Genomic DNA, 22973 nt, shown 5'->3' on the forward strand with positions numbered 1-22973 from the left:
AATACTCCATTTAACAACATTTAGCTCAGCATACAGCGGAATAAATCACTACCTCACCACGCACCGCCTACATTTTATGAGCTTGGTGTGCATTCGGTACTGGCTTCGATTACACAAGTGCAGTTGTGCTTTAGTTTTTGATAGAAGCTACTAATTTCTCACAAAGTAGTGATTTTTTTAATTACGTGACAAGTCAAAATAGAAAGTGGTTGTTTCCGTGTAACAAAAACAAAGACTAGATAAAGACGAAACAATGAAACAAAAAATTGAAAAAGAATATGGTGTCAGCCGTGTTACCCTCGTCTTTTTTTAATTAGTCTCCCGTTTTTTCCGACATTTTCAATTATCCGACCATCCTTCGGTCTCGTTTAAGCCGGATAACTATGACCTGCTGCATACTCATTTCGGTTGTTTCCTTTTTTTTTTTGGTTAATATGTTATTTGCGATTGTTTCTTATGCATAGGTCAGAATGGGCCTGATAGCACTTTAATTTATTCTCGCGTTTGGTTGACTATGTAAATACTTCTCCATGTTACATTATTTGGGTATTGTAGTTCATGTGTCAGTTCTGTTTGCTTTATTTTCCTATTATACAAAATAGATATTCTGCTATTGCCAGTCCTGTGCCTGTATGTGAAAGGAGGATCGTAGATCCACTATGTAAAATTGATCTAGTTACTAGACTGAGTCACTGCAATTTTACCATTAATTCTAATACTGAGGAAATTCAGTATTCTGCCAGAACATATTCTGCTGAATTTGGCGAAATTGGGTTCAAATCGTTTCATAACAGATTTTCACTAAATATAATTGTTGTTGAAATGAATATTAGTCGTCACACATTTCCAAATTTTACTTATAAATGCAATTCATCAGATAAGAGTTACGCATCGTATCTTTCTTGGGGTGACTGCTAGAGTGATAGAACTCTTAACGCGTTTTAATTGTGGGACAGAAGAAATGGGAATAATAGATGCTTGAGAAGAGAATTAACTTCTTCAGCCATGCACTTGGGTCAGTGTCTAGCACACAGGCTTCTGACTTAGTGGATCCTAAGTTTAAGACCCGTTTGTGCCACGTGAATACTGTGGTGGTGAAGTTTTCCTTTCCTACGTATTTTCATTCATTGCCCCAGTATCATGAATGCCAAATTGCTTTGGTAGTAAATACAGAGTCTACAAGGAAGCTAGCTGAGGTACGTCGACGGAGCGCTGTGGTCAGAGCATCGCTAGTGGCTTACGCTCTCTGCCTCGAGAAACTGTGCCTAGAGCAGCTGAGAGCGGCTAAATCTGTGTTGGTGGGATATCGGACAGGCATGTAGGAGACGGGAGACGACCGCCGTCATGGGCAACACCCCGACCAAGGGGCCACAACAGAAGAACAGGCGAAATAAGAAATATGTGCACTGGGAGCAGGCAGGTGAGTAGCGTTCTTTGCGTGCTACCGCTACGTACAAAATACCAAGGCAGTGCGTGTGTATATGAGGCACAACGTTCGTAAAGTGAAGAAATAGTTCACTCAATTGCCTATTAGTTCCGCTTACAGGATGAAGCGATGGAAATTCTTTTCTGCTCTTTCTCGCTTCCATTACGACGTTTATAAACTATGATTCGGTTTCGGAGGGATGTGAGATTTTTCAGTCTGCTGCAACGTAATATTTTGCCCCGAAGGAACAAAAGTACAAATCCTTTAAAGTCAATATCTACTTTTATTGAGCGTAGGTAGTGCTAACAGTAATATAGACCAACAAACCAATTACGTAGAGCAGCGTCCTCCTAGACAAGTTGGTACTTCCTCAGATGGTCAAGAAATTTTATTTTGTGGGACTCGAGGGTTCACTACTGTGTTCTTAAAAGACAGCCATTGAACCCTAACATGATGCAGTTTAATCCAATCTATATACACTCTGTTTCTTTACGTTTTTTATTATCCTCGATTAGCAATGTGAGTAAGGTAAAAATATTTCACTGAAACATCTGTGCAATCATCCGTGTATTTTCAAGTTAATTAGTAGTTTCCGAACCCGACTTAAATGTGCAAAAATAGAGCTAGAAATAAACTTATAGAACGAGAGAATTAGCAAACGTAGAGTATTGTTAATAGGCCTATTTATTATTTATTTTAGTGTTCTGTCTGACGACAGGTCCATATGAACAGGATCCTTCCATCCTTTTCTCGGACTGGGACCTGTTCATATACGTTCTTGGCAGATGATCCAGAAGTGGTTTGCCATTGCCTTCGTCTGTGTGTGTAATTGTTGGGATGCCACGGAGAAATCGGGGAAGCCCCCAGAGGAAAACTCCGTGTTGCCTAGACCACGGCTGTAATTTTGACTAGCACTTTTGAAACTGAGTCCTGCTTTATTTCATTGCCACGTTATAAATAGGCATTATAAAGAAAGATTGGGATATGCGTCATCAATAACGAAGACAGACTCCAGTTTCACTGCAGTAAACAGTAAAAATGACGACCTCGAAACGACAAATTATTATTATTATTATTATTTAGACAGCTGAAAGACCGAATGAAGCACGTAGACAAATCACAGGACTGTCGGTTATTTGAGGTGGCTCCCAGTACTGCCAAATCGGTTTGGAATAAAATACTGTATTATCCAAATATGTACCAGTGTTGGCGTAGATTCAGAAGTTTTGTTTTATAATGCAGTTTCAGTATCAGTTATCCATGTTTCAGTAGGTGTGAACATACGCTTGTGATTAAAACTCCCTCTTCTAGTGGGAAGGCAGAGAAAGTCGCGAAGAGAAAGTTCTGTGAATGTAACAGTAAGAAGAATCCGAAGCCAGTTTTGTAATACCGCAATGATTAATGCTGTATTTGGCCTACTTCAGTTATCTGAAGAAATTATATTTTGTAAGAGGCAAATGAGGTGTATTCATCAAAATTAAAAAGAATTATTGGTGCAATGCATTGCTGTGCGCTAGGTAGGAGTGTCAAACGGGTTGCTTTTTTGAGCATTATCGATCCTTAGACGTGAGTGACCAATTTTTAAACAAAAGACAGCAAACGGAAGTAAATTTTTATACGTTTTAATCCTTAGGATTTCATGTGTGTTTATAAAGGCCTTACATACTCGTTTTTCGTCGTATGTATATGCTAACGTTAAAGTCGAAAACAAGATGACACCTGCGTGAATCGCATAGACTGCACCGCCTAGCATGTACGTCAGAGATGTAGTATCACTAATTGCCATGGAGAGAGGAAATTAGGTTATGTGATGGAGAGGGAAACACTGCAGGTAAAATTTATTTGCAGATTCAAGTAGCATTTCCGGAGGTGAATTTCGTATTTCTCGCTTCAAGCTTATATTGACCACCAAGACAACGGCTTCGGGACGAAGAGGTTTGTTATTTGGGGACCTTCCGATTGCATATCGCTCATACCAACGTTAATGAATGTCAACGTCACAGGTGATGGCGTCCATCCTCCTTGTCGGGAGTACATTTTCCGGAGGTAAAGCCGGCCTAGCATAAACGCAACGACTCGCCTGAAATCAGTTCACGACAAAACTTAGAATAAAGTAGCAATTTAGAATTATCGTCTGCTCATTTAGCCCATAACCAAGTCTTTTGTAACATCGTGTTTATGGGGAACTAAATACTCAACATGTATTTTAGTTCCTGTATTGACATTTCCTGAACGGGCAACTAAAATGTTTCGATAATACGCCAGTTCAATAGCATCTTGTGAAATTGTTCTAACGTGAAAATCTGCCATTCAGACCTATTACACATGCTCGAAAGTACTGAGTTAGTACATACTTTACTTTACTTTACTTAATCTTTATTCTCTTTTACCCGCAGGTGTCGAGGTTTGAGTTAGTACATGCTCCGTCAAAATAGCTGCGTATTTTGTACAATCGAGATAACCAAATTGCCCACAGTGTAGCCATATTAAAGCATCAACGACATTAATATTTATGATTGCTTGAATTCGTAACATTTATGTGAATGTAGTAAGGCCTATATGAATAAACTATCCGCCTGTGCCTCCTGATAGCTTTAAGCGTTTTAGCAATAACATAATAAAATTTATAAATTAAAGTAGGGTTGGGAAATTTTGCCTGTGTGCTTCATTTTTGAAGTTCTGTAAAATTTGCACTCCGGTAACTTTTAACCTTTCCGTCAAGCCTTAAGAATTACATCTTTGAAATGTTCAGCGTCATGGTTTCTGAAATTTGAGGTTTTCACGGTCGGCCACTTTGTATTTAGGTAGTTATACTGCGTTCCAGCATTGTTAGCCCCTGAACTTTGTGAATTGGAACCTCAGAGCGAGTCAATTACCAGAAGTTCACTCGAAGGGATGGCAGCAGGCCACGTACAGTACATTCCAAATAAAATATCACCACGGTATGTAACACAGAAAAGTCGATTTTACTACACTACACATCACTAGAAAATTAACACTGCTGAAAGTTTTAGATAATTTTATCTTATTCACAACTCTTCGGTCCTCTTCCAGTTCTTCCACTCCTCACAGACCATCGCTTTCTGACATCACCTGATTCATCGCTACCGCTGCTGCTGTTCATTCCATTATGTTCAATTATATATATTATATAAATAAGTGACAATGCGTAACTAGGCGTGACCTCCTTTCAAAGCGTGACAAGAGGACACCTTAAGTGTTAAAACACCAGGATTTTAAAAGTTTGACTAAGCGTGACGTACTATAACAGCGTGACGAGATGTGGCCATAAGTGCCGAAACGTGACGAATATTTTCAAAACGTTACCTAATCTAACAAATTAACCTAACCTAACTAAACCTAACCTAAACTAACCAAACATACCCCAACCTAACCCAATCCAACCTAACCCAACCTATCCTAACCTAAACTGTCGTAACTTCATCTAACGTAGTGCAATGTACCAAAAATTAACCGAGCCGTAAGGAACATGACGTAAGCGTGCCGAAACGTGACTTACTCACCACGCGTGTCCAAGCCTGACAAAGCGTGTCCAGGCGTGACCAACTTTAACCTCGTGACAAGAGATCACCATATGTGTCGAAACGTGACGAAGATCTACAAAGTGTGCCCAAACGTGAACGAGCGTGACAATGCGTGACAAAGCGTGACTAGGCATGACCTGCTAAAAAGATGTGCCGAGATGTCACCATAAGTGTTAAAACACGACGAAGTTTTGAAAAGTGTCTAAGCGTGACCAAGCGTGACTAAGCGTGACGCATGGTAAGAGTGCGACGAATTGTGGCCGCAAGTGTCAAAACGTCACAAAAATTTTCAAAACGTTACCTAACTTATCCTACCCTGTCCCAACTAAACCTAACCTAACCTAACTTAACCCAATCCAAACTAACCCAACATAAACTATCCCCAACCTATCCCAAACTAACCTTTCATAACTTCATATAAAGTGTTGCAAGGCAGCTAAAATTAACCGAGTCGTGCGTAACATAACGTAAGCGTGCCGTAACGTGATTTACTGACCACGCGTGTCCAAGCGTGACAAAGAGTTACTAGGTGTGACGTGCTAAGACGGGGTAACGTGAGGTCACCATAAGTATTAAGATATGATGAAGATTTGAAAAGTGTGACCAAGCGTGACTAGGCATGATCTACTGTAACGGTGTAACTGGATTTGGCGACATCTGTCGAAACGTGACGAAAATGTAGAAAGCGTGACAAGGCGTTAGTAGGCGCGTCGTGCTGTAACGGCGTGAGGAGATGTGGCTTTAAGTGTCATCATAAGTGGCTTCGTTAGCATGATACATCGTTCAGTTACTAGGCGAATAAGCAGACGCGTGGGAATGCTGAAGTCTGTAATAAGTTATTCTCGCTTTAAAAATGCATGATGTTTAAAATATGTTAGTTATTATAGATACTACTGTGAACTTTAAAATTGTTTTTAATATAAAGTAACGCCATTGACGCCATGTAACTATAAAAATTGAAAGAGTGTTGCTAATAAATGAGTAATTAACTAATCACGTGATCAAATAAATAATTTAAAATTGTGGGGTACTGGTCTTTGTCCCTTATCACATTTGTTAAATTCCGCAACAGATCTATCCGTAATTAATAGAAATTTCAGCCATATTGAGGAAGTCTCGCTTTGCTGAACACTGGGGAGATGCTAGGCGTCTGGACGAAGGCAGAAGCTCGTTCTGTTACACAGAGCAGGTCCCGAAATAAACGGCGCTTTGGCATCTACTGTAGCCCTAGCAACACGAGGCAGAACTTCTCCAACCACTATCACGACCGCTGTTACTTAGCCAATACCAAGATTAACTTGAAAAGTTACATTTCTACGAACAGCGCGTTTGCAGATAAGTAAAGCAGTTTACTTGCTCAGAGACACGCGGGTTTTAATGATAATCTCTAACTGCTTACATGAACCTGACAACCAATCCGTTTGCATAATACCCGTAGCGTTACTAAATACTCCACGTTGAGACAGTGGAACGTAGTTCGGAATTTAGTGTACTTAGCTGGACGCTGAATTGTACATATATCGAGGACTGTCATACCACTCAGAAAAAAATTAAAAATGGGATGTAGTGGTTTTCCTGTCTTATTCCGGTTCATAATTTGAAGCCCTAAAAACTTTTGATACGTAACCTACTTAAAACTAGGATCATACAAGTTTGCCACGTTGAGGTGGCATGTTTGTCAGCTTCCAGACCACTTACCTAATTCCGATAAAATGTTTTATGCCGAGGGGCTGATTTAAATATTTCGGGATAATTTTCGGTTGATAAGTTTCCGAGGACCATAGCACCTGATTTATAAGAAGTCCAAGCAGACTTTTATCAGATTCCCCAGACAATTCTTAGAACATAAACGTTTGTTGCGATACAAAGTACAGGTGTAATCGAGACCTTTATTTGTAGACATTGTTCATAATGGTAAATAATATATAAAATGCTAGATAAAGGATCTTATAAAAGTACAGAATATGGAACACGCGAGCACCACACATATGAGTGTGAGACATACTGTTTTAGTTCTTTTTTTGGCTTATCTTTGAAGCAATTCAATGTTAGGCAACATAAATATTACGTTAGGTTACAAATATAGGTACATTGGTGACGTCAGGCTTTCCGTTATTCGTAACGCTGCTGTAACCTGTATAAATTTTTGGCCAACTCAAAGGAACAGTGCTATTTGCCAACAGGCATTACAAGCTTTGTTATGAATGAAAACTGACTGCTTATAATTTTCCACTTATCATTCTGTCTGCTTTACGAAATATCAGATATATCAATGTAAAGCCGTAATTTTGTCAGTGATTTTATAGACAATCGGTGTGAAACATAGACTCTGTCCTTAGTGGTAAGAACGTGAAGTACAACTGTTTGGAAAAGTACTTGGAGCTAAAAGTGATTACGTAATTGGGAAATAGAATGTAACGTAACGAAAAACGCAGGAGTTACACAGGTTAACTATGTTGCCAGTTTAAGTAGGTTACAATTAGTTGGACATGTATATGGTAGAACATGCATATAGGTCTTTCTAAGAACCCCTGTGGGAAACGATCACTTGAATGTCCGAGATGATGAGAGGAATTTACGAAGGAAGGTGTTGATACATTCTATGTTTAAACTCAGACCTGTCGAGACTAGCAGACGTCTAACATAAATCAAGACCTTACTGGATCCATAAAGCTAGGCCTCTATAGATTTAAGCATCCTACGATATTAATTATAGCAATTCTGAACAAACGAGTTCTTCGCAATTTGGCATTATTGCCTTTAATGTTTATTTACTGCTGATATAAATATATAATTTTAAATAGATTTACACCGCAGATACTAAACTGCACAAAATCACTATTTTACGTCACATTTTATGAAATGTAGGCACTTCTCAAACATTTTTTCCCTTCATATTTCTGTTTTTGTAGGAAGAGTCGCTTTTTAAAAATGTGCCATCGTGTCATTTGATCTTAATGTCAAGTATTATTAGCATCAGAACCACACAGACAAAGTACAAAATTCGTTCGATCAAGTTTAGATAGTCCCTTGCACACCTCCAATACTAAATCACAAAAAATCGTCCAGTAGTTATTTTTGTAGTTGAATTGTGCTGATGGACAAACAGATGCACTTATAAACGTCATCGACCTTTCCATCACCCTCATGATGGAGGCAGTAAAGACTTCTAAATCATGGTCAGTGTCCCAAAAGACAGTAATCTTCGTGTAACGTTTGTCTGTTTTTCGAAACCAGAACAATGCGAAGGAATATTACTGTTTCTGCGAGTTGCTTTCTCCTTTACAACATGAGCATAGCCTATGTGACGTCATACGGTTTCAGTTCCACCGTGGCCACCCGGGAAACCGCACCTCGTCCCAGGCTCTCCGAACAGCCAGCCCAACGTCGTGACCATTCGGTGGGACCCACCACCTGATGATGGAGGTGCCCCCATCACAGGTAATCACGGATACATGTTATTGTTAATTTCCTTTGGTCATATAATTATCTTATATTTTTGTGTTGCGTTTTTATGTCTCTTTTGTTGATTAAGTAAATAAATCTGTGACGATTATTCCATTTTAACTTAAGTGCCCATACCCTTCAGGATCTAAAGTTTCATTCAAAGTCACTGTTTATGTATTTCCTGTATTTGTTCTTGTTTTCCTGTTGATCTGTTTCGTGATCATTTATTCAAGCTTTTGACCAGATTCCATAATTGGCCTTCTGGCTGTTCAGTCAACACCTTAATGTCAAATAATTCAATTATCACCCTCTTATTATTCCTGTGTCTCACACTGGCTCTCCGGAGCTTACATGTAGACCTATAGAGAAAACAATATGGCTTATTTTTTACGAGACTGGTGACAGAGACCCTTTTCTCCTGAGTTGTTTTTAAAATAGGCCTAAAGTGTACTGAAGAATAGGAAATCCCTTACTTTTTAGGCCAATCTTTGTAAGAAATATATAAGCCTAACCTAATTGAAAACTCAACATGCTTACGTAACGCAAATTAACTAATTCGCCCATTCACTTCCACATCTACACATTCGATCAGTGGGTGAGTTAGAAGAAAAGACAACTGAACCCACTTCCTAGAATATAATATTTTCTGGGTTAAACGTTAGACAGAACAAACTTTGCTGACAACTTCTCAGAATCTGGCTTCTACATTTTCTAACAATTCGCTTTAACGCTGTATGAACTTCTATCTTCTGTGTAAGTAAATTATAGGTTAATTTTGTTTCGTTACATTCCATTCCAGTAGATTGTTATACAACTAACTGTATCAAATAACCCACTGAAATTACAGTGTGCTAACTGTTATGTATAATTTAAAGTGTTTATCAAAATTCGTCATAAACCACCGTAGTCTCATAATCCGTTTTCTTGTTATGCTGGTTCTTGGACATTCAAAGGTATTTCATGATTATTCGAAAGCCATTGTCGGTGCTTAATTCGAAAAAGGTTTTCCATTGTTATGTCGAACACTGCATTATCTGAAGTATATTGATACACATGGTGTTTCCGGAGTCCGCTCTGCTCTCTTCTTCGGTTGATTTGTTACCATTACACCGACAGATATCTCATTATTTTTTATTTTAAGATTAGTTTTTGTTGGTACTGTAACCACTACACAGGACGTGCGTACTTGCAGGGTACGTGGTAGAGCACCGCAAGACTGGTACGCCGCACTGGATGCGCGCGACCACGGACCTGGTGCTGCAGCCAGAGGTGGAGTTGAGCGGCCTAGAGCCAGGGTGGCGCTACCAATTTCGGGTGACTGCAGAGAACGCAGCGGATCTCCTTTCGGACCCTGGCGAGCTTTCGCAGCCTCTAACTGTTGCCAGGGCATACCACCCGGCTACTATGGCGCCACAGTTCAGTCTCCAGCTCCAGGACACTGTAGCCCTCGAGAATGAAAAGGTAACCTGTGAGGTCGGAGGTAGATGAGAACTCGGAAATCTAAAGAGATGCTGTGTTACGGATTCTGAGAAATGTTGTGTATGAATAATCTTTATAATATTACAGACACAGAAATTTTCTAGAAACAACAGAGAAAGTTTATTGGGTAGATGGTGCTTAAATGCGACTGAGTATCAGCTCATAAATAACAAATGTTGTAGTATATTTCCTTTTCAGGCTGAGTTCACAGTTAATTTCCACGGGATTCCCACTCCCAAAATTGCGTGGTACAAAGACAGCTTTGAGATTTTTAGCAGCAGGCGAATGCGAGTGATCGTTGAGAACGACCTGAGTGCTCTTATCATCCACCAGACAGCATTCACTGACGAGGGAGAATACAAATGTGCAGCCACAAATCGGGCGGGTCACGTTATCACCAAGGCCAAGTTACGGCTAGAAGGTACGGAGGTAGTGATGTGTGGTTTGTTAACAAGATAACTTCACCTAACACTAAAAAGCGTGTGCCTACGAATTGAACACTTTCTTTTTATATTACACGATACTTTTCAACTTTATGAGCTCCTTGACATTAGTAGGATTTGAGGTTCTGACGGCGGTGGTCGTCTGAGTTGTAGTGCCGTGTAGTCTGGTAGAAAATTACGAACGCTTCAGTGGTCATTGCTGCCTCCATCGTCAGGGCGATGAGTAAGCCACAGGCGTAGAATAGGTTTGAGATTCAGGGGCCAGTTAATCAAGGAGAATAGGGTCAGGATCGGCCTTGAGCCTGCAGGAGAGGGGGAACCACAGCCTGGCTAGAAGGAGGGAAAAGGATTTAATTAACACATCTGCATATTTGGGAGGTTCTCATTCGGGAAGTCATCGCTTCGATTTTCGATCCGGAGGGAGACTGTCCTGACTACGGCATTTTGTAGAATTTTGCACACTTCAGCATTCACAAATATCTTTCCATTCGACAATAATCTGTGTGACTGAGAAAGTGTCGTTAACAAAATGTTATGCGATATCAGTCAGTCATGCTAGGGCCTATTTTGCCGGCCGTGAAACTTACCTCCTGAAGTCAAAATGAACAACAGATAAACCTGTAGTAAACTTCTGTGAAAGTTTGATAGTATTGGGTAGACATTTATCTTTAAATTTTTAATTTAATGTAAATATATAAATTTTTATTTATTTTGTGCTGTGATTTTGATTACTTTAAATATTGTATCATTACATGAAAGTAGCTAAGACGAGGCTTTGCCCGAGAAGTCCGAAGTAAGTGCAAGTGCACTTAAGTGGTGGGTATGACTTCTTTTCTTGCTTGTTTCCAGCGCCTCCTCGCATTCGTATACCTCGCCAATACGAGGACGGCCTAATATTTGAAAAGGATGAAGTTATTCGCTTGAAGGTGTCAGTGGCAGGGCGTCCTTTGCCCCGGGCCACGTGGTACCACGACGGTGAGCCGATTCCTTTCGGTGGGCGCTACGAGGTCAGCAACACTGACCGCTCCTCCGGACTGCGGATCTCCGAGGCTCGACGAATGGACCGCGGGGAGTACCAGGTGCGTGCTACGAGCCGGCTCGGAGAGGATACAGTGTCCTTCCTGGTCACCGTCACAGGTGAGGAAACCGGGAGCAGAAAATTCGGCTGCTGCTGTGCCGATCGAATCCCGCTCAGAGCATGAGAGTTTTATTACCTTATTCTCTGTCGCTTTTGGAAGAGGTCTTTTGATGGGCTTATCCCCTTCATACGGCGTGACGAATGTATTTGCTGTCTCCAAATTGATAATGAGGTGAAACAGTTCAGATGCCTTAATCCATGAACATCGAAGGAGAACTTGTTAATGTAATTAAATATTGTGTTTTGAGTCTTTAAATACTTTAATCCGTCGAATCTTGAGCAATTCAACGCCGCCTTTCCGACTGAAAAGGTTGTATCATTAAGAGTAGTATAAGGACTGTGTGGATTGGAAAGAAAGTGGAGATGAGTGGTCGTGGCTTATTTAATCTACTCTCCCAGAATTTGCCTAGGCGGAATGAGAAAACCCAAAAGGAGCCACTGTCAGAATATCCGGCCTTTAGCTCAATATTAGAACCCGGGACCTCCAGAATATAATCGGAAGTGCTAACCACTATACCTCGCCCTTCGGTTGCTATTATAAAGTCTTGTTACACACACACGCACATGAAATAACAAGTAAAATTACAGACATAAGCTTGTACTGAACATAATAGCCGAGGTGTTAGCACATCTACTTCGTAGTCTGAAGGTGCTGGGTTTAAATATCGGCCCCGAGACCAGTTAATTTGACGAGTTCTTTCGTGGTTTTCCTTAGCCCCTCCAATAAAACGTTGATTGTCTTATCATTCGACTCTGTGTATGAGCTACTGACAGCGTAGTTAAAAAAATCGCATGACTATATATTTTGACCCTAAGTTTTAAATAGGTGACGGGATGATGAAGGACCTGGAATTGAGTGGTAGAAACTTTCGCCGAATTTAATTTTCCCATAAAGAAGCTAGTGAGTCTAATAAAAATGTGCTTAAATGAAACCTGTAGCAAAATTCGAGTAGGTAAATATGTATCTGAGACATTCTTCATCAAGAACGGTCTAAAACAAGGAGGTGCTTTGTCTCCCTTGCTCTTTAACTTTGCGCTAGAATATGCTATCAGGAAAGTCCAGGATAGGCAGGAGGGTTTTCAATTGAACGGGACACATCAGCTATTGGCATATGCTGATGATGTTAATTTATTGGGGGACGATATGAATACAATAAAGAGGAACGCAGAAGTTTTACTAGAGGCTAGTAGACAGGTGGGGCTACAAGTAAATTCAGAAAAAATTAAGTACATGTTAGTATCTCGTCATCAGAAGACAGATGGGCAAAATTACCTTAGGGTAGCTAATAAGTCCTTTGAAAGGGTTACAAAGTTCAAATATTTGGGAACAACAATAACAAATCAAAATGACACTCATGAGGAAGTTAGGAGGAGATTAAATTCTGGAAATGCTTGCTACTTCTCAGTTCAAAATATTTTGTCTTCCCGTCTGATTTCTAAGAACCTGAAAATTAAAGTATACAAAACAATAATCTTGCCTGTTGTTTTGTATGGGTGCGAAACATGGTCACTCACTCAGAGGGAGGAACACAGATTGCAGGTGTTTGAGAACAGGGTGTTGAGGAAAATATTTGGGCCTAAGAGGGAAGACGATGGGGCGTGGAGAAAACTGCACAATGATGAGCTTAAAAATCTGTACTGCTCCCCCAGTAGTCGAGAAGAATTAGATGGGCTGGGCATGTAGCGTGCATGGATGGGACAAGAGGTGAGCACTGGGTACTGGTTGGGAAACCTGAAGGGAAGAGACCGCTGGGGAGACCTAGACGTAGATGGGAGGATAATCTCAGGCGGGATCTATGGGAGAAAGGAGTTGAAGGAGGCTGGATTTTGTTGGCCCAGGACAGAGTCCGGTGGAGGGCTTTGGTTAATTCGGTGATGAACCTTCGGATTCGGTAAGCCATCTAGTTAGTTAGTTAGTTAATTTTCCCACAAAATCATCGTGAATACAATGAATTCTGATTTCGTAGTGAAATGGTCATCAAGGGGTGCAAGAAAAATAATGCATTACGATTATACAGGTACACGGTCATTTCAGGTACACTTTTACCCCCTTGTGTCTTTCGCTCTATAAGTTTTTGAATACTGTACTGCAATCGGAAATTGTTTTCGTAAACAGTATTTGGTCATTGCTCGATTCTTCTCCAGACCGACCAATGCCACCAGGAAGAACAGAAGTGGTGAAGGCTGCAGGTCGCTCTGTGACCTTGGTTTGGACTGAACCAGCTGACGACGGTGGCTGCAAGATTGGCAACTACATCGTCGAGTACTATAGGGTAAAGTGGGATCAATGGAATTATAGATTTTGATTAATTTTAATGTAAATGCGTAGAAACTGAATGCGACTTGAACATTCGGCATGCACTCTACAATCTATTGACCTGTATTTATAAGTTTTATGATTTTTGGAGATCACTTGTTTAAATGAATTATTTAATTAACAGTTAAAATACAGAATATAGAGTAAGCAAACCAACAACTATTAAAACTATAATAAGACACCATTGCCATACGCGTTTCGACCTCAAGGGGTCATCATCAGTGGCATCGGGGAAATTAATACATTTAGTCAAATGGTTCAAACTGGATTCCGAATTAAAAATGAAAAGGTATTTGACAACATTTTTTGAAGTGACACTGCACTAGATGCTGTTATTCACAGGAGTAAAACTTGCACTTAGCTACTGATCCCGTTGTTCGGTGGCCGTAGCTGGTCTCGGCGAGCTATAGTTGCGTCGTCTGTACCTGTGAACTCCAGAACCGTGGGTGAGAGCTCTCACCCATTGAAAACGGCAAGACGTCTAAACTTAACAGATCTGTTATGACGTGCGTTCAGCAATGAGTTTTAGTGTACGATGGAGAAGAGTAATTACGCATTCTGAAAAACCCATATGAAATTAGGAATAAGTTATTGAAGTCCTGGGAACTTCAGGCACTCGTTTTGTTCACAGCTTGGATGGAATGTGTGGCTGAAGGCTGCCACCTGCAGACATCTGACAGCTGCCTTGTCAGATCTGATAGAGGGCTCCGAGTATAAGTTCCGGGTGAAAGCAGAGAACCCTTATGGTGTCAGCGATCCAAGTACTGAATCAGAAGTTGTGTTTATTCCTGATCCAAAACGAGGGTAAGCGAGAGAACCGTGCTAATAAAACACTCGCTGCAACACAAACAAATTGAAAGGCAACAATTAAATAATTCGTGCAGTATATTTGAAACTGTGTTTTGCCGTACATTGAGGGAAGACATTGATTACGTAGGTTTTTTTATTTATAAATAATAGCAATTAAACATTTTTACCTTTCCGGTAACGGAGCAGAAACAGAAATGATGCGTGGATTTCTCTTTGCCTTATTTATTGCTACTTTGAATGTGTCTGCTTATTGATGACTGTAATTTATTTAAGTTGTTGAAATGTGTTTTTGTGTCGCTCCTAGGTTGTTGGAGCGCCCTGTTCGAGCCATCGGAAGCCAGACTGACATTCCCCTTCCTGACCGACAGGTTGACAAGAAAAATGAACCTTGTCACTCAAAAGACTCGAAGGATTCCTCAATGGGAAAACATAGTGAGACAAAAGAGATTAAGAAGAAGAAAGAATGTGACAGGAAGAAGTTAAAGAGTGAGTTGATGGAAAAGTTACAAGATAGGCATTCTGTGATACAACACGAAGTACCAGACGTTGCAACAAGACATAATAAAGAAAATTATGAGAAGAGGTCAACTGAACTTCCAGAAGATTTGCCAGAAATTAAGAGGCAAAGAAAACCCAGTACAGGTGAACTGGAAGTAGAAGGATTCCCGGCATCGCTGTCGTGGAAAACTCCGACGGAGTCCGAGAAGAGCTTGAAGGCGTCATTGCAGTTCTCACTTGCCAAGCGAAGAGGAAGCTCTGGAGAACATGATTCTGGTGTGTCGGAAGGAAGTTTCAGTGAGGGCAAGCAGAGTTTCATGTCACCGCCCCTCCTGCGTGAAGACGACAGCCTTCTGCATGGTAGTTCGGAATTGATGCTGGTTCTGCTGCCAGAGGCTAGGAGCATGCAAAGAGAAAAAGGTAATAATATTGACAACAACTGGAATAGTTGGCTTATGTTTGTCATGCAGGATGATATAAGTACACAAAATTACATAAAATATATCCTTAAATAACAAATGTAATCAGACAAATTCCAAACACGTGTTCAATACAAAGGAACAATATACCATTGAAGAAAGCTCGTCACTAGCTGCCACAGGATCTACAATAATGAGGCCAACTAAATCCATCAGCAGCGCTAAAATACAGAGAAAATACATTTTAAATGACAAATACCTCGGAAAACGAACTTTATTGGATTAAAGGAATAATCACTGAAAATGTAAATTACAACAAGCCAATTATAACCCCAACTAGAATGCAATAAAACATTTCTGACAGAGATATCTGCACCAAACAATAAATGGAAGCCTTTGACAAAAGAACCAGGAAAAGTGGACAGAACCTATACCACCATCAGAGTAAATAAAGCAGTTGTGACACAAGAATCGAGTACGCATGGTTCCCATGCTTCTGTCTTTCACTGGAAGGATAAAAATCTCTCTTCAGTGAAGATGGCTGTCTTCTGGGATATTGCACTGCGTAGTCTGATAGATATTGACCGACGTTTCAGAGATTCTTTATTCCGCATGGTTTCGAATTTATCATTCACGTATAATTCTCTTATTCGTTACTACAAAATCCGTGCAATTTAAGTGTCATAAAATAAACCAAGAATCAATTATTGATTACATTTGCTGCAAGTAGCATTACCAAAATAGAATTTTAAACAATTTTATTAATAATATTCACTCAGTTCAATTCCATAATTCAATTATTTATTTTATTCAAAGTATTTAATAACAATTCAATTCTTTATTATTAGTGTGCTGTATCAAAAGCCAGAAGGCCAATTACAAATACAGCACAGAGATGAGCACACGAACACAATAAGAACATAAAAGGTAAAACAACAACAATAATAATGACTGTATGAAGGAAGGAGTGCAATTAAATTTTGTTTGCAGATGCTGAAGGCAACTCAGAGTTCGCTATATTTGGGGACTCCAGCGTGCCGCCCCCGCTGTCTCTGTCAGCTCCAGAACTTGGAAGTGGCGAGCCCTGGGCAACATCTTTACTGCGAAATGCCGTCAGCTCCACAGAACTCCTACATGAGCAGGCAATGGAGAGGTTCTACCAGGCAGTAGCAGAGGAGGAGGCTGAGAAGAGTCGGAGGAAAGAGGTGATTACGGATCACAAATCAGTAGAAACGCCTACCAGGTCGACGGAGACGGGAGAACTCTCGAGGAAACTACGAAGAAATAGTCCGGAATCTACACACGAGGAAGAACACGCGTGGCACCAAAGAAAGCACAAGGAACTGCAAGACAGGCAGACAGACAATTTCGAAGCCGCACTTCAGGTGAAAAGAGCTTCACGACAGTCTGAATTCAATACGGAGTCGATTCTAAGGCGAAGGGAGCCCGTGAAACTTTCCAGTGCGGAAGAAGAGCGAACCACGTTTGAAAGAATGCGCATGGAAACGGTAACAGAGGCCGAGGAAGGTAAAACTAAGGAAGAGACAGAATTGTACGAAAGAGAAGAAGAAGAGGAAATTCAGGAAGAAAACGAAGAAGAGGCAGAGGAAGAGGAAGAACTAGAAAATGATTCTTGTGATAATGAAGAATTAGAAGAAGAGGAATCCTCAGAGGAAGAGAGCAGTGAATTTGACGAGGAAGAAGAATTGTATAAGAGTATGGAAGAAGAAGAAGAAGAGGAAGAAGAAGAAGAGGAAACATATCATCTTGGTAGCACAATCACACGTCACATTGACAGGTTTGCTGAACAGGAAGACGACACATATCATCCATGGAACATGGTTCCAGCAGCGTCGAATCTGGAGTTTCCTCTGGCCGGTTCACGCCGGCCAGAGCGACAGTTCACACCACAGTCGAGCGTCGATGCCACTGCCGCCATTAAAACAATCCTGAAGCACAACAGCAAATTCCAAGATGACTTGGAAGACATGATAGAAAGAAGACTGAAGCTGCCATCACGAGATCTTGAACGCAGTCCTCCGAAGTCTTTTCGGGAAACTGTGCCAAAACAACTGACGTCATCGTTTATTTCTAACACACGTTCTCACTCGCCTTCTACTCGTCCCGAATCACAGAGACCAGGACCGTCTCAGCTTGATGTATATAGTATGGATGAATTTGGAATGAACGATGACAAGATATCTATTTCCGCAGAAAGTGCCCGATTCCTCGAAAACCACGCTAAAAGCAATATTTCATCGCCAGAACACACTAAACCTTCGGTAGATCATATCATCCGTATATCAGCACCTGCTCTGTCAGCCGCTGAATCTGCCAAGCAGAAACGAAGGCTGATACGTAAAGCTTCTGTGGAAGAGGATACAGAAGCAAGCAAAGCAGTGGCCGAATACTATGGAGACATTATTCGTGACCACGCTCGTCCCAAGAAACCCGTCAGACAGTTCCTCAACACTGCCGAGATGAAGGCTGCAGCAAACGTATCACAAAAGCAGGAAAGCAACACGCAGGAAACGGAACCTAAGTTATCACACATACCACGGCCAGAACCGGAGACTCGAATTAGTGTAGGGGCGCAGGTATATGCTGCAGAGCAGAGTGCACATGACAGACACACTGCTCCAGTTCAGCGACCACAAACACCACTCAAAAAATCAACAACTCCTGATCTCGTCCTCATTCGAAGTTCTTCAAAAGATCGCTCCCCTGTGCCTTCCACAGAGAGGTTTTCTGCCAAACGGTTGAAACAGTTTTCAGAGGTCGCACGTCATTTCTCCCCAGAGCGAATCCAACCTGAGAAACCCCAGATACCTTGCCCCATCATTCCCAAACAGGATGAACAGTTGCAAGAAACTGAAAAGAAATGGCGCTCTCTTCTCAGCTACTTGGCGGATCTCGCGATGTTCTTGGTAGCGTGCTGGCTGTATGCCTTCAAGGATGAACGTCTAGCAATTCCAGTCCTGGTTCTTATGGTCTACCGACAACTGCATGATGCCATCAAGAGAAGACTGAAAAAATTACCTCAGTTGCCTTGGAAACGAAGCAGTTAATCCTGTAGACACTGCCCTTACCTGTAACTTTGATCGCAAGTGTCAAGTTTTGGTTTAACATATTCCACTGAACTAATGTTTGTGCACAGAATAGAGGGAGTAACCAACAAAGCACCTAAGTGCATGCACGTGTCTAGTGGTCCAATTAATGGTAATTTAAGATAAAGAATGGCACCGAACTTGCTGCAATCCAGTATGGAAACTTTTTGAGACAATTATACTTTAAAAATCTCTTAAAGTTTCGTTCCATTATTAAAGTTTTTCTCCAGTGTATAATGCTCAGCTTGCTGAAGGTCTAAAAACTGGTTGGTCTATTTAGAATGATGTAGGATCTAATAAAATTAATATAAAGTCGATAACTTATTCGTTAATCAGGAATAAAACTGCACAGTGCCTAGGTAAAATATAAACATATGTAAGAGTGCAAAAGAGCTTATAATGCTCCTGATTGTTTCTACACATATTCCAAATTTACGTTTCGAAGTTTATTCTAACTTCCACAAATACATCAAATTTTCAGATAGATACCGAGGTTTCTCTGGGTTACTCAACTGATAATGTTGAGAGGGGATGCGTCTCTGCACTACAATGCCTTATTCTGGCTGTAACAATGATATTACTAATTATGATTTATGCAGTAATATTTTACGTAGTGCCACATTTACTGAAGTTTCTGCAATATTTGCCTACTCGTCTCACATCAGTGTTCTGCCGTTTTAAAGCAACTGGATAAAGGAATTGCACATTCTTTATAAAAACAATTGTCAGCAAGATTCATCTGTACTGGTGTGTAATTTCCGACAGTTATTGTACCATATAACTCTATCCCGAGGAAAGAAAAAGCTTGTCAGATCTACGTAAATGTTACCAATTCTAACACAGAGTTCTTTCCTGTTTATCTATTTAGTTTTGTGGTGGTGATGTTTTGTCAATTTAAGATATTTTAGCGGATTTTCACGAGATAAACCGAATTTAGCTGTTCGTCTTTGCAAGGAAACATGAAACAATTTCCTGTCAGTGGTAATTTAAATTGCCTGCGAAAAAAAGACAAACTGTAACAGAATGGATTTTAAGCCCATGTTCTTAGAGAAGAGATTCATCAGACTAAATGAATATGTATGTCCGAAGTTGTTTCTACTCCCTAATTGAAGAGTAACAAAATTACATGTTTATGTAAATCATCTATTAATATGGCAAATAAATAAGTTGTTAAAAAGAAAGGCAATATTTTGTTTCTTTTAACGATTCTATGTCACAAGTAAATTATATTTCAGTCGGTGTTTTGCTTGCGATGTAAATTTTCATTTCTTGCCAGTGTTTTGTAACCAGAGAGAAAGAAGTTAAGGAATTACTATGGTGGGGGCTATAACGTAGCTTTTAGAACTGGTGTCATCATGAATAAAACAGGTTGCTGAAATAAACCTTACCCTCATTAGTTTTCGAACCCGAGAACCCAACATTGGCTGGGCATAGATTACAGAGCTTTGGATTCGTATGTCTAGAATCAATGGATATTAGGAGGGCCTAAGGTAGATTCTAGCTGTAACAGTGCGGTCAGGGCTCTCTGAAGGGTCCTAACGAGATGACGGGTTCACAGATCGAACTGATTTATACCAAACATTTTATAAAGTTTATAAAAAAAATATTTTCTGTGGGTTCTACTAATGTCAGAACAGTGACGCCGGGCTATGACCTAAGTTATAACTCGACTTGAACAGGAAGTGCATCATTTCTGCAACGTTGCTGTCCTTCAAATTAAAGGTTAAGCTAGCTTCTACCGCTTGAAAACCCTCTTTTTCTATCTTCCTAGAAACGATTTTAATGCGCACTCTAATACTTCTCAAATGTTAACAACCTCCCCACCTCAGAACTGAAGAGATATTTTGGCTTTTTGCACCTATCGGTGGAATGTTTTAACGGCACGTCACCAGGCGACGTTATGTATTACTGCGCTTGCGTATGCCGGTTTTAGCTCTAGCCCGTCCATTACAGGGCGCCACCGTCGTCACCACCTCTGTTGTCGACTGGACGGTGGTGTGTGTTCTCGCATCTTGCGTGGTGTGGTATTCCCCGTGTGTGCCGTGCGTGCGTGCGTGTGTGTGTGTGTGTGTGATGACCCACAAGACAGCTGGTCTTACCTTTCTTCTTCTACTGTTTTCTAGTGCAGCTACTGTTGTTGACCCTTGACATCACATACAAGGAATCATGACTATAGTTACTGCAGGTAAAAGCAATGATCTTTTGGAGTTATTCACGGTCTAGTACTACGATAGGCTGCCAAGACATGACTCCATCATGCGCCTGCTTGCCGAGCGACAGACCCGGCCAAATAAAAATAGACAACCGTAGATTTCTAGCTCCTTACCATGACATTGATGCATTCAAATGTCCATACCTTTGTGGCTAGAGCCTTTAAAATAAATCTGGAGGGGGTAAATGATGCTCTGTTGATACAAACACCCCACACGTTCAGGTTCGGGGATTCCCGCAATGAAAAGTAGCATTCTTCGTCAAGATAACTAAAACCTTATTTTCAGTTTTACTATGTAAACGATACAGACCATGAGGTCATGCCATCACATAATAACGTTTACTAGCAGAGACAATTTTGACGTAACCAATAAGTCAAATCATGCCTTGATATGTTGACATGGCAGTATAATTTGAAAATAACCTTTCAAAGTAAGATTTTTAAGTAGATTTATATATATAGAACACATGCAGATTGAACTACATGAATTAGAGCTTAAGCTGTAACATATCACAATTACAGCAGCAAACATTGTGAACGATATTTTAGAAGATTGTATCGGTAATGTCACATGTCGTTCTTCATGGTACCCATTAGTCTAAATTGTTGCTGTTCCAATTAAGTCAGAAGCTGTTTCACTTGAATAATGTATCTTTCACACTGCTATTTACCACAACAAGTAGGTAGCGCTAAATTACCTTAGTAATGCTATAGTAAAATTTTAATCGTATTTTTATCTTCTTCTCGCTTTTCGACCAACCTTAGCCGGTAGGATCGATTTCATCCTTGCGGACTGAAGACGTAATAGACGGTAATAAACAAAAATGCGGGGAATTCTAAATGTGTATATTTCAACAAACTGTTCAGGTCAGCACAGTAGAAAATAAATATTTTACTAATATGTTATTCGTATGTGACTAAATGAAGTTCGAATGAACCTTTTAACATCCCACATGTGAGCGCCATATTGTACATTAAGACGCTACCGGAAAAGAACGCCTTCTTCCAGACCGTCCCCTCCCGTTCTTCGTTATCTTCTAAGTGCTCCAGCTCGTCAGCCGAGAAACAATGCAGTTCGCTGCGAGGTTATTAACAGTTGGGTAAATGAATTAACCCTGTTTCTGGATTCGTTATTCATTTTCCAATCCAAATAGTATTGCTCTTTATTATTACTGAATTGAGTTAAACCGACAAGTTTAAATACTTTACTTCATGATCAACGAAGAGATATAATAGATGCCGGAAGAAATAATATCCTTAGAGCCCAGTATAGATAGATGGAGGACAGGTGAACTCAGCTCGCTGTGGGTAGAAACCATTTGCTCCAACTGTTTACCGCGACTGTGGCCAAACGACCGACTTCTAAGTTATATTTTTAGTCATGCATGTAGTTCTTTCAGTGAATTGTAAGAAGCAAAGCTTTACCCCAGTGTTACTCGATGAGGCTATAAAACATTTTTTCTGTTGCTCTCCAGAAGGAATGGAAAAGAAACCTGTTACGGGTGGCAATATACAGCCTCCCAGTTTCTTAGGGGATACCCAACAATGTGTTACAGCACGAGAGGGAACTGACGTCACCATAACAATAGAGCTGGCGCCTGCTGGTGGCGCTCCAACAGCCATCTGCTGGTGAGTAGTGTACACAAACCATGAAACCTGGCGACAAGCAGGCGCAGGTTTACTAAAGGACAACCGATTTGATTGGTAGAGCTTTCTCCACGCCTTCATGTACCAGTTAATTGACCAGGCACTCTATAGAGACATGTGGTCCATGATGCGGGAGTCAGGTGCGATAATTTAGATGCGTTGTATCAACATACGAAGAATTTGAATTTTCGTTTTCATATCTGAAATAATTCGAGGACTAGAGCTCGAACAACAGAAATAATGGATAAGTGAAATGATAATAAATCATAAGCCCAAACGAACTCGCAAGCTTATTTCTATTTAGTTTCGCATGAATCCAAGTAAATGATCAATTATATTAATTCATCATTCACGGTAAAGCTATGAGTGACGTTTACCTGCGCGAGATCTATGAAATAGCATTATTTGTCCGCTGGTTACATCGGATTTTAAGGATGGCACATTCAATTTTAATAGAGGACAACGAGTTATTGGAGAAAGTGCGA

At 40.5% G+C, this 22973-nt stretch overlaps 2 protein-coding genes and 1 long non-coding RNA gene across 6 annotated transcripts in view; 2 read left to right on the forward strand and 1 right to left on the reverse strand.

Moving 5' to 3' along the window:
• The first annotated feature begins 1195 nt into the window (after nucleotides 1-1195).
• MnM (myomesin and myosin binding protein) lies at nucleotides 1196-19815 on the forward strand. Of its 3 annotated transcripts, none has more exons than XM_087352166.1 (9): nucleotides 1196-1420; nucleotides 8296-8412; nucleotides 9611-9879; nucleotides 10096-10318; nucleotides 11190-11477; nucleotides 13624-13751; nucleotides 14427-14599; nucleotides 14910-15523; nucleotides 16513-19815. In XM_087352166.1, exons 1-9 carry the CDS (start codon nucleotides 1345-1347, stop codon nucleotides 18588-18590), a joined length of 3966 nt encoding a protein of 1321 aa, XP_087208292.1. In that variant the 5' UTR covers nucleotides 1196-1344; the 3' UTR covers nucleotides 18591-19815. The 3 variants fall into 3 exon arrangements, with proteins under 3 accessions (XP_087208292.1, XP_087208293.1, XP_087208294.1); XM_087352167.1 differs by lacking the exon at nucleotides 1196-1420 and adding an exon at nucleotides 3334-3472; XM_087352168.1 differs by lacking the exons at nucleotides 1196-1420; nucleotides 8296-8412 and having other exon boundaries at nucleotides 9744-9879; nucleotides 10080-10318.
• Nucleotides 14649-16516, reverse strand: LOC147873276 (uncharacterized). Its single transcript, XR_015536017.1, has 2 exons — nucleotides 15673-16516; nucleotides 14649-15499 (listed from the first exon to the last, which is right to left on the reverse strand). It is a non-coding gene; the product is annotated as an uncharacterized LOC147873276 (long non-coding RNA).
• Nucleotides 19816-20665: 850 nt separating the features above from the next.
• LOC110827701 (uncharacterized) overlaps nucleotides 20666-22973 on the forward strand; it is a 145403-nt gene continuing 143095 nt past the window's right edge. For both annotated transcript variants that reach the window (XM_087352165.1, XM_087352164.1), the window contains exons 1-2: nucleotides 20666-20814; nucleotides 22317-22470. In XM_087352165.1, the coding sequence (XP_087208291.1) occupies nucleotides 20796-20814; nucleotides 22317-22470 (173 nt within the window). In that variant the 5' untranslated portion in view covers nucleotides 20666-20795. The remainder of the gene's footprint in view (nucleotides 20815-22316; nucleotides 22471-22973) is intronic.

Source organism: Zootermopsis nevadensis, unplaced genomic scaffold (assembly GCF_977971745.1).
Source record: "Zootermopsis nevadensis isolate Lab colony 2312 unplaced genomic scaffold, Znev_1.0 Znev_ptg000020l, whole genome shotgun sequence".
Classification (NCBI taxonomy): Eukaryota; Metazoa; Arthropoda; class Insecta; order Blattodea; family Termopsidae; genus Zootermopsis; species Zootermopsis nevadensis.

Excerpts from the sequence above, each read along its gene's own strand:
- MnM (XM_087352166.1), top strand. The coding sequence starts at position 1,345 with ATGGGCAACACCCCGACCAAGGGGCCACAACAGAAGAACAGGCGAAAT. Across the intron at positions 9,880-10,095 it reads TAGCCCTCGAGAATGAAAAG|GCTGAGTTCACAGTTAATTT; the intron begins GTAACCTGTGAG and ends TTTCCTTTTCAG. Across the intron at positions 10,319-11,189 it reads GGCCAAGTTACGGCTAGAAG|CGCCTCCTCGCATTCGTATA; the intron begins GTACGGAGGTAG and ends GCTTGTTTCCAG.